At 44.2% G+C, this 11,113-nt stretch overlaps 1 protein-coding gene across 2 annotated transcripts; it reads right to left on the reverse strand.

Annotated features, from left to right (window-relative positions):
• Positions 1–2,935: 2,935 nt before the first annotated feature.
• On the reverse strand, positions 2,936–10,821 carry rab34b (RAB34, member RAS oncogene family b). Of its 2 annotated transcripts, XM_020466193.2 has the most exons (11): positions 10,450–10,821; positions 9,523–9,857; positions 8,543–8,634; positions 8,305–8,370; positions 6,952–7,053; positions 6,770–6,834; positions 6,605–6,656; positions 6,344–6,425; positions 6,145–6,235; positions 5,098–5,205; positions 2,936–5,019 (listed from the first exon to the last, which is right to left on the reverse strand). In XM_020466193.2, the coding sequence occupies exons 2-11, from the start codon at positions 9,568–9,570 to the stop codon at positions 4,958–4,960; spliced, it is 768 nt and encodes a 255-aa protein (XP_020321782.1). In that variant the 5' UTR covers positions 9,571–9,857; positions 10,450–10,821; the 3' UTR covers positions 2,936–4,957. The 2 variants fall into 2 exon arrangements, with proteins under 2 accessions (XP_020321782.1, XP_020321783.1); XM_020466194.2 differs by lacking the exon at positions 5,098–5,205 and having other exon boundaries at positions 10,450–10,803.
• Between the last annotated feature and the right edge of the window lie 292 nt (positions 10,822–11,113).

The raw sequence follows: 11,113 nt of genomic DNA on the forward strand, positions 1-11,113 counted from the left end.
GAGACATGACTACATGGAACTCTATTCCACAGTGCTACATAGAGACATGACTACATGGAACTCTATTCCACAGTGCTACATAGAGCCATGACTACATGGAACTCTATTCCACAGTGCTACATAGAGCCATGACTACATGGAACTCTATTCCACAGTGCTACATAGAGTCATGACTACATGGAACTCTATTCCACAGTGCTACATAGAGCCATGACTACATGGAACTCTATTCCACATCAAATAACTGACGTAAGCAGAACAATTTAGATTTAAAAAACAGATTTAAAAAACACGATGAAACAATGGGGACTGTGAAGCAACACAAACATAGACACATGCATACACACACATACGATAACACACGCACTATACATACACATGGATTTAGTAATGTACAGTTGAAGTCGGAAGTTTACATACACCTTAGTCAAATACATTTAAACTCATTTTTTCACAACTCCTGACATTTAATCCTAGTAAAAATTCCCTGTTTTAGGTCAGTTAGGAAAACCACTTTATTTTAAGAATGTAGAGAGAGAATTATATATTTCAGCTTTTATTTCTTTCATCACATTCCCAGTGGGTCAGAAGTTTACATGCACTCAATTAGTATTTGGTAGCATTGCTTTTAAATTGTTTAACTTGGGTAAAATGTTTCGGGTAGCCTTCCACAAGCTTCCGACAATAAGTTGGGTGAACTTTGCCCCATTCCTCCTGACAGAGCTGATGTAACAGTCAGTTTATAGGCCACCTTGCTCGCACACGCTTTTCAGTTCTGCCCACAAATGTTCTATAGGATTGATGTCAGGGATTTGTGATGGCCACTCCAATACCTTGACTTTGTTGTCCTTAAGCCATTTTTCCCACTTTGGAAGTATGCTTGGGGTCATTGTCCATTTGGAAGACCCATTTGCGACCGTTGTAACTTCCTGACTGATGTCTTGAGATGTTGCTTCAATATACAGTATCCACATAATTGTCCTGCCACATGATGCCATCTATTTTGTGAAGTGCACCAGTCCCTCCTGCAGCAAAGCACCCCCACAACATGATGCTGCCACCCCCGTGCTTCATGGTTGGGATGGTGTGCTTCACGGTTGGGATGGTGTTCTTCGGCTTGCAAGTCTCCCCCCTTTTCACCCAAACATAATGATGGTCATTATGGCCAAACAGTTCTATTTATGTTTCATCAGACCAGAAGACATTTCTCCAAAAAGTATGATCTGTGTCCCCATGTGCAGTTGCAAACGGAAGTCTGGCAATTTTATGGCAGTTTTGGAGCAGTGGCTTCTTCCTTGCTGAGTGGCCTTTCAGGTCATGTTGATATAGGACTCGTTTTACTGTGGATATAGATACTTTTGTACCTGTTTCCTCCAGCATCTTCACAAGGTCCTTTGCTGTTGTTCTGGGAAAGATTTGCACTTTTCGCACCAAAGTATGTTCATATCTAGGAGACAGAACGTGTCTCCTTCCTGAGCGGTATGACGGCTGCGTTGTCCCATGGTGTTTATACTTGTGTACTATTGTTTGCACAGATGAACATGGTACCTTCAGGCATTTGGAAATTTCTCCCAAGGATGAACCAGACTGGAGGTCTACAATTTGTTTTCTTTTGATTTTCCCATGATGTCAAGGAAAGAGGCACTGAGTTTGAAGGTAGGCCTTGAAGTACATCCACAGGTACACCTCCAATTTGACTCAAATGATGTCAATTAGCCTATCAGAATCTTCTAAAGCTATGACATCATTTTCTGGAATTTTCCAAGCTGTTTAAAGGCACAGTCAATTTAGTGTATGTAAACTTCTGACCTACTGGAATTGTGATAGAGTGAATTAATTATAGGTGAAATAATCTGCCTGTAAAAATTGTTGAAAAAATGACTTGTTTCATGCACAAAGTAGATGTCCTAACCGACTTGCCAAAACTAGTTTGTTAACAAGAAATCTGTGGAGTGGTTGAAAATCAAGTCTTAATGACTCAAACATAAGTGTATGTAAACTTCTGACTTCAACAGTAGATATGTGGTAGTGGTGGAGTAGGGGCCTGAGGGCACACAGTGTGTTGTAGATATGTGGTAGTGGTGGAGTAGGGGCCTGAGGGCAGACAGTATGTTGTAGATATGTGGTAAGGGGGGGAGGAGAGAGTAGGGGCCTGAGGTCACACAGTATGTTGTAGATATGTGGTAGTGGTGGAGTAGGGGCCTGAGGGCAGACAGTGTGTTGTAGATATGTGGTAGTGGTGGAGTAGGGGCCTGAGGGCAGACAGTATGTTGTAGATATGTGGTAGTGGTGGAGTAGGGGCCTGAGGGCAGACAGTGTGTTGTAGATATGTGGTCGTGGTGGAGTAGGGGCCTGAGGGCAGACAGTATGTTGTAGATATGTGGTAGTGGTGGAGTAGGGGCCTGAGGGCAGACAGTGTGTTGTGGATATGTGGTAGTGGTGGAGTAGGGGCCTGAGGGCAGACAGTGTGTTGTAGATATGTGGTAGTGGTGGAGTAGGGGCCTGAGGGCAGACCGTGTGTTGTAGATATGTGGTAGTGGTGGAGTAGGGGCCTGAGGGCAGACAGTATGTTGTAGATATGTGGTAGTGGTGGAGTAGGGGCCTGAGGGCAGACAGTATGTTGTAGATATGTGGTAGTGGTGGAGTAGGGGCCTGAGGGCAGACAGTATGTTGTGAAATCTGTGAATGTATTGTAATGTTTTTTAAATGGTATAAACTGCCTTAATCTTTGCTGGACCCCAGGAAGAGTAGCTGCTGCTTTGGCAGGAACTAATGAGGATCCATAATAAATACAAATAGCTCCTCCCACCAGCCTCCACTGGTACAGTGTTATTGAACACACACACACATACAGGCACTTGCTTCTTTGTGTAGGCCATAGTAATCAACTTCCCATTACTCTTCTGAAGAATGAAATCAATCTTTAACAGTGAAGGATAGTCATCTATATTGATTTTATGGACATAAAATATCACAAATCACATCAAATGTAATACAATCATCAGTAGTGAGGCATAACAGCATTTCAGAACATGGTAAAGCAGTAGACCTAAATGTCTGGCCTGCTTCTGCCCTCTTCACAACAGTCTTAATTCAATTTGTCCCAGATCATCAGATGTAAATTAAATGTTATTCTCTCTCTATCTCTCATTCTCTCTCCCTCTCTATCGCTCTCACTCTCTCTCCCTCTCTATCGCTCTCATTCTCTCTCCCTCTCTATCGCTCTCACTCTCTCTCCCTCTCTATCGCTCTCATTCTCTCTCTCTCTCTATCTCTCATTCTCTCTCCCTCTCTATCGCTCTCCCTCTCTCTCCCTCTCTATCGCTCTCACTCTCTCTCCATCTCTATCGCTCTCTCACTCTCTCTCCATCTTTTCTCGTGATTAAACAATCGCTGTATTTTAGGAGCCCTGAGAGTCTATATTGTGGCTGTGGTGTGGTTGGGATGTTGGGTGGTCATGGGAGGCAGCATACTCATCCCATTAGCAGACCAGACACATGACAGGAGGGGACGAAGGAGGAAAATAAACCAGCCAACGCACGGAGGTCTGCATGCCTGTTGCTGCTGACGTCTTCAACTAGAATGCAGGAATCTGTCTGGCCAAATCTCAAACGAGAACCAAGCTAACTCTGAGTGTTGAGCATTACATTAGACCAGAGTTACTTTACATTAGACCAGAGCTACATTACTTTAGACCAGAGTTACTTTACATTAGACCAGAGCTACATTACTTTAGACCAGAGTTACTTTACATTAGACCAGAGCTACATTACTTTAGACCAGAGTTACTTTACATTAGACCAGAGCTACATTACTTTAGACCAGAGTTACTTTACATTAGACCAGAGCTACATTACTTTAGACCAGAGTTACTTTACATTAGACCAGAGCTACATTACTTTAGACCAGAGTTACTTTACATTAGACCAGAGCTACATTACTTTAGACCAGAGTTACTTTACATTAGACCAGAGCTACATTACTTTAGAACAGAGCTGCATGTATTGTACCATACTACACTACACAGCATAGGGCTCTGGTGAAGGGGATATATAAGAGTTTTTCCTGGTCTGGTTACATGGTCAGGGAAAACTCAAAGCTATGGGACCTACACTATCTCCAGTTGTTTATGGAGAGGGTTTCACGTAAAGGAGCAGCATTCGACTCCAAACCCTGGTTTTGTGATTATAGAGGTTTCTTCCAGTCCACGTGCTTTGCCTATTTCTCTTTAGCTGCTTTAAAGACCATGCAAGTGTTGTCTATTTCTCTTAAACTGCTTTAAAGACCATGCAAGTGTTGTCTATTTCTCTTAAACTGCTTTAAAGACCATGCAAGTGTTGTCTATTTCTCTTAAACTGCTTTAAAGACCATGCAAGTGTTGTCTATTTCTCTTTATGACCATGTAAAAAAAAGACTAGGAACAATCTGTTTTCTATGGATTGATGGGGATAAATGCAATTGCTGTTGCTGTTACTTCTTCTCTCGTTCAGCTGACAGTCCATGGAATTAGAATCGTCCTCACTGAGACAACACTTTCACATCGTACAAACACACAGATGCGTGATTGTGTTCTGGCATTCAAGTCTCCCAGACTTCAGTATTCAGAGTTGTTTTGTGGGAATTGAGTGTAGCAGTATTATTCTCATCTTCCCGTGTGGTCATCCTCAGTGTGTTGTTGTGTTGTCCTGTGTAGTGTTGTCTTGTGGGGTGTTGTCTTGTGGGGTGTTGTCTTGTGGGGTGTTGTCTTGTGGGGTGTTGTCTTGTATTGTCCTGTGTAATGTTGTCCTGCGTAGTGTTGTCCTGTGTAGTGTAGTCCTGTGTAGTGTTGTCCTGTGTAGTGTTGTCCTGTGTAGTGTTGTCCTGTGTAGTGTTGTCCTGTGTAGTGTTGTCCAGTGTTGTCCTGTGTAGTGTTGTCCTGTGTAGTGTTGTCCTGTGTAGTGAAGTGTATCCTTCCCCATCAGCAGCAGGTTGCTTTTCTCTTGGTTGGTTTGTACTCTTCTTCTGTGCTCTCGGTGATTCCTGCAGGAAACATGTTGCTATAATGTGAGAATAAAGGAGAGCAAGTAGAAAGCCGTTGCCACTGTCTCCTACACTTACTGATAATGTCACCAACACGTCTGGACCCACTCTTCTCGAGCTCTGCCAGCACGTTGGCCTCAAAGGTTAGAGACGCTACCCGGAAGAAAAACTCCCTGATACTCTCCCCTGAGAGAGAGAGAGAGAGAGAGAGGAGGGGAGGATGGAGAGAGGAGGGAGAGAGGAGGGAGGACGGAGAGAGAGAAAGAGAGAGGAGGGGAGGATAGAGAGAGGAGGGGAGGATGGAGAGAGGAGGGAGGACGGAAGAGGAGGGAGGACGGAAGAGGAGGGAGGAGGGGAGGACGGAGAGAGGAGGGGAGGACGGAGAGAGGAGGGGAGGAGGGAGAGAGGAGGAGGGAGAGAGGAGGGGAGGATGGAGAGAGAGAGAGAGAGAGAGAGAGAGAGAGGAGGGGAGGACGGAGAGAGGAGGGGAGGAGGGAGAGAGGAGGAGGGAGAGAGGAGGGGAGGATGGAGAGAGAGAGAGAGAGAGAGAGAGAGAGAGAGAGGAGGGGAGGATGGAGAGAGGAGGGAGGACAGAGAGAGGAGGGAGGACGGAGAGAGGAGGGGAGGATGGAGAGAGGAGGGGAGGATGGAGAGAGGAGGGGAGGATGGAGAGAGGAGGGGAGGACGGAGAGAGGAGGGGAGGATGGAGAGAGGAGGGAGGACGGAGAGAGGAGGGGAGGAGGGAGAGAGGAGGAGGGAGAGAGGAGGGGAGGATGGGGAGAGAGAGAGAGAGAGAGAGAGAGAGTAGGGGAGGATGGAGAGAGGAGGGAGGACAGAGAGAGGAGGGAGGACGGAGAGAGGAGGGGAGGATGGAGAGAGGAGGGGAGGATGGAGAGAGGAGGGGAGGATGGAGAGAGGAGGGGAGGACGGAGAGAGGAGGGGAGGATGGAGAGAGGAGGGAGGACGGAGAGAGAGAAAGAGAGAGTCGAGGAGGGGAAGAAAGTGTTTGAGGGGAGGAAGAGAGCAAAACACACAGAGAGATAGAATGGGATATGATGGGGGACACATGAGGGAGTAAACCAGAGGATGTTATGTGTGGGTCTGTGTGTGTATTCCCAGCACTACCTGACTTAGCAGACACAGTCCAGTACTCTGCTCTGATCTCCTCTGACAGTCTAATGGCCTCCAGCTCCATGTAGGCCAACTGATCAGGAGACTGAGAGAGAGAGAGATACACAGTTTGAAATACTTCATCTTTAAATCAATCAATGACAGATCATTTGTACTGTCTTTAGTCAGGTAGGATCTTCTCCATCAGACTCACACTGAGGTCCTTCTTGGTTCCGACCAGGAACAGCAGAACACTGGAGGGATCGTTCTCCTTCATAGCATCCTCCAGCCACTGCCTGAACGCGCGTACAGACACACATAATGTGTCTATCACATGCAATAAAGTAGACTTTCATAGAAATTGACTGATAGAATGTGATGGGAAATTGTCTGATAGCCGAGATACTATGATGAAAATAAATTATATCTGGATGCTGCAGATGTGATCAATATGTAATGTGTTGGCATCTCTTACCTGGCGTTGTCCAGAGAGGTGACACAGCTCAGGTCAAATACCACTATGATGGCTTGAGAGAAACCAGGAGAACAACACACATTAGAGAAGAGACAGGCTGCAGGCATCACCACAATACATCTATTAAGGGTTTCCTTTAACATGCGTCTGTGTTTGATTTCATACCTTGTGCTCCTCTGTAATATGTGGAGGCTATGCACTTGAACCTCTCCTGACCCGCTGTGTCCCATCTGAGAGAGGGAGAAAGGGAGAGAGAGAGAGAGAGAGCAAGAGGCAACAGATGACAATTGATGAGGAAAGGGTGTGGTGTGTGTGTGTGTGTGCGTGCGTGCGTGCGTAGTACTCACAGCTGTAAACTGAAGGGCACCCCCAACACCTCAAACCGCTCCATCTCAAAATCTACTCCGATGGTGGCCTTATAGTTCTTATCAAACGAGTCCTTACAGAACCTGTGGAGAGACAGAGAGAGAGGGGGGGGGGACATTACATAATCAATGTCGTTATTACACTTGGGTGACTAACGCCTGTCCTCACAGCACCTGAGTAATATATAGACAGTATCAGGACAGTAACATGACACCAACAAAACAGTAACATAACAGTAACAGGACAGTAACACAACGGTAACAGGACGATAACAGGACAGTAACAGGGAGGTAACAGAACTATGATAGTAACAGGACAGTAACAGGGAGGTAACAGAACTATGACAGTAAAAGGACAGTAACAGAGAGGTAACAGAACTATGACAGTAACAGGACAGTAACAGAACTATGACAGTAACATGACAGTACCATGAAGGTAACAGGACAGTAACAGGACCTTAACAGAGCGGTAACAGGACAGTAACAGAAGAGTAAAAGGACAGTAACAGAACTATGACAGTAACAGGAAGGTAACAGGGCAGTAACATAACTATGACAGTAACAGGACAGTAACAGGACCTTAGCAAAGTGGTAACAGGACAGTAACAGAAGAGTAACAGAAGAGTAACAGGACAGTAACAGGACAGTAACAGAAGAGTAACAGGACAGAAGCAGAAGAGTAACAGGACAGTAACAGAAGAGTAACAGGACAGTAACAGAAGAGTAACAGGACAGTAACAGAAGAGTAACAGAAGAGTAAAAGGACAGTAACAGAAGAGTAACAGAAGAGTAACAGGACAGTAACAGGACTATGACAGTAACAGGACAGTAACAGAAGAGTAACAGGACAGTAACAGAATAGAGAGGAAACATTACTACATTAAGAGTTTAGCATACAGTATACTTCTTCATGTACCCAAAGCTATGACTATAAATAGCAGCTTTTCGGGAGATTTGATCACTGAACTAACTTACTTCAATATGCCAATAATCAAACCCACAAGTCAATCAAATTAGTCAACAAACAGTCTCTATTATCCCAAGCTGGGGAGAGCAGGGGTAACAGTTGTGCTGATTTCTGAAGAGGCAGGTGCTCTGCTGTGTGTGGATTCACCTTGGTGTCATGACAACAACTGACTAATAGGAAGTGAAATGGTCAGTAGTATTTTTAATTGGCAAGTACACATCCTGAGGGAGATCAGCATGCCCCCCGGGGGATAAGATCTGTAATAGACTGTTTCCCAAACGGCCCATAGGACTCTCTCAACAGTAGTGAACTAAATATGGAGTAGAGTGCCATTTCATATGCAGCCATAGACTGTAGTGTTTCCTTACCTGCTGATTAGACATGTCTTCCCAACTGCCACATCCCCTACCACAATCACCTTGGCGATGTTAAAGCTACAGACACATAAAGAGAACAGTCCAGTCAAACACAGATAATATACAAATATATATATATATGTGTGTGTGTGTGTGTGTGTGTGTGTGTGTGTGTGTGTGTGTGTGTGTGTGTGTGTGTGTGTGTGTGTGTGTGTGTGTGTGTGTGTGTGTGTGTGTGTGTTCATCTCACCCCACTGCGCCCGTCTTTTGCCCCTGACAGGCAGTCTTGACCTGTGAGTGGAAGACATCTTTAGTGTGTAGCGCTGCAGCTGGGGTAAAACACTACAGAGAGAGAGAGAAAGAGAGAGAGGGGGGGGGGGGGAGAGGTGAGAGAGACAGAGAGCGAGAGAGAGCGAGAGAGAGGGAGAGCGAGAGACAGAGAGGTGAGAGAAAGAAAGACAGAGAGAAAAAGACAGAGAGAGAGAAAGAGAGAGAGAGAAACATAGGTGAGAGAGAGACAGAGAGGAGAGAGAGAGAGAGGTTTAAACAAGGTGTCAACAAGGTGTCAACTCAAAGCAAGAAAGTATATCAGCTTTGCATCCCACATAAATCAGAGGCGTGATTGTGTTCTGGGACAACTGCCTTGTGGGGACATGGAACGGAATCTCTTCAATTCTGGCACATTTAGCACGAGCCAGTGACCGAGTCCTGAACAAAACTAAGAACATTAAGTGTGTGAAACAGACTAATAAACAGTAAATGACCACCCAGCACTGTCTAATAATCTGCTTCATTACAGGGTTCCAGAATTGTGAAAGGGTTCGTCACTGTGTTACAGAGACACATTATTAGATTAGAATCTGAGGTGTGACACAAAAGACTCCAACTGGTGGTTTTATTTGTTCCCCCATGTTTTCTGATCCAAAAATAATTATAATAATATTATTATTTTATGTTTTTATTATCGTTGGACATAAAAATGTTTTACCAGGAAATCAGCTCCAATTGATTTTAATTGGTGAAATCTGTTCCCAAGTATTCCCATGCATAATAGACATGTGATCATACACAGATGCAAGGTTTGAAATGATTATGTTTTAGTCAAATATTAAATCTGTTTGGGCTTCTAGCGGACAATTTGCAGTCTACAAATGATTTGTAATCATGTTGAGGCACCTGACCATCCCCACAAGAAAAAATCGTCCAAAATCGAAAAAAGGTGTGTGTCACCTCTGGAAGCTGAGCGATGATGCGGTCTCTCCTCACAGGTGGCAACATGTTCTTCAAGTGGAAGTTACGGGGTGGTAGGGATATACATAGACACACACACAATCAAACAATCACACACAAAAGAGACCCAGTCGCACACGCTCCAACAATCATAGGCAGACAATCACACTCAGACAGGACAAATACACAGAAACACTCTCTCTCTCTCTCTCTCTCTCTCTCTCTCTCTCTCTCTCTCTCTCTCTCTCTCTCTCTCTCTCTCTCTCTCTCTCACATACAGATGTAGAGTAGAGTGAAGAGGGGCTTCTCCATGGAAAGGCTTAAACGTCAAACAGCTGAAAGAGAAGGAATAACTGAACATTATGTAACCTGATGTGTAGCCTAATCTATAGTCTGACACCAACAGAAAAAGTGTCCCCTGAATCTCCTAGGTGACACCTACATGGCGCATATCGGCCCTCTGGTTTGCTTTATCGGGTGGAAAAGTATACAGTGTCACTGTGGCAACTCAGCCTTGTCCATTCACCTGGCAACTGTAGCAACCAAATACAAGCCCTGCTATGGGGAAGGAAGTAGAGACTCTTACATGGCATTATTTGTCTCCATGACTTTATGTCACTTGCAGCCAGATCAAAGGACTGAACATGTTGCCATTCTAGGCTTTTACACATTACCTTATAAAGTTTACACATCTAAGATCATGAAGGAGCGATGAAAAGGAAAGTTTATGCAGTAAAACATGGTATCATAATCTCCGATATCATCATTACAGACTATCTGTAGCACAGCTAAAAAATAAAGCAACATGTAGAATTGGTGAAAATAAACTAAACTGAAATTATAGTTGTCATGAAGATGGACTATCGCTACATCAAGGCTTCATTGGCATGATAGTACATCATGTAATTATAAAGAATAATACTTTACCTTGCACGTGCACTGAAATTGCGAAAAGTAAACTCCAATTCGTCAATAGGTTGCGGTAGAACACTATATATTCTACTAAACTCATATTACGTATTTTTCGCTGATAGAAAGTCTCCTAAGGGCTGCCTACATCCACCCGAAGACGGCTAGTGAGCAGCAGACCAGAGCTGCGAACTCAGCAGTGGAAACAGATGACTCAAATTATGGACCTCCGTTTTAGCTCAACCCTCTCCAGTAGGCTCCCAATGAGTGGGTTAGCTCTAGTCCAGGGCGTAGTGCCCGTTCTTACATGATTAATAAGAAACACGTACTAGGCCCTGGACCAGAGCTAGGCGCGGGTGAGCTGTCCTGAAGTGCGCGCTAGCCTTGTGTGAAACATTTTATGTATGAACATTTTGAACTTCATATACAAGAGTCAGATCCCCTTAATAGCCTATATCAACGACAAATAAAAGTACAATATTTCCATTAAATTATTTTTATTTTTATAATTGATGCTTTCATTTTACCCACATACAAGTAAAATACATTTTCATACTATTTGGGACAGTTGATATGATGAAGGTTTAATCAATGCTTATCTCTGCTTCACTCTAGAGTAGTTTGAATAAAATGTTTATATTCATTATTCTCACGCTTGACATGACTTTTGGTAAAGTGTGCA

Source organism: Oncorhynchus kisutch, linkage group LG29 (assembly GCF_002021735.2).
Source record: "Oncorhynchus kisutch isolate 150728-3 linkage group LG29, Okis_V2, whole genome shotgun sequence".
NCBI lineage: Eukaryota > Metazoa > Chordata > Actinopteri > Salmoniformes > Salmonidae > Oncorhynchus > Oncorhynchus kisutch.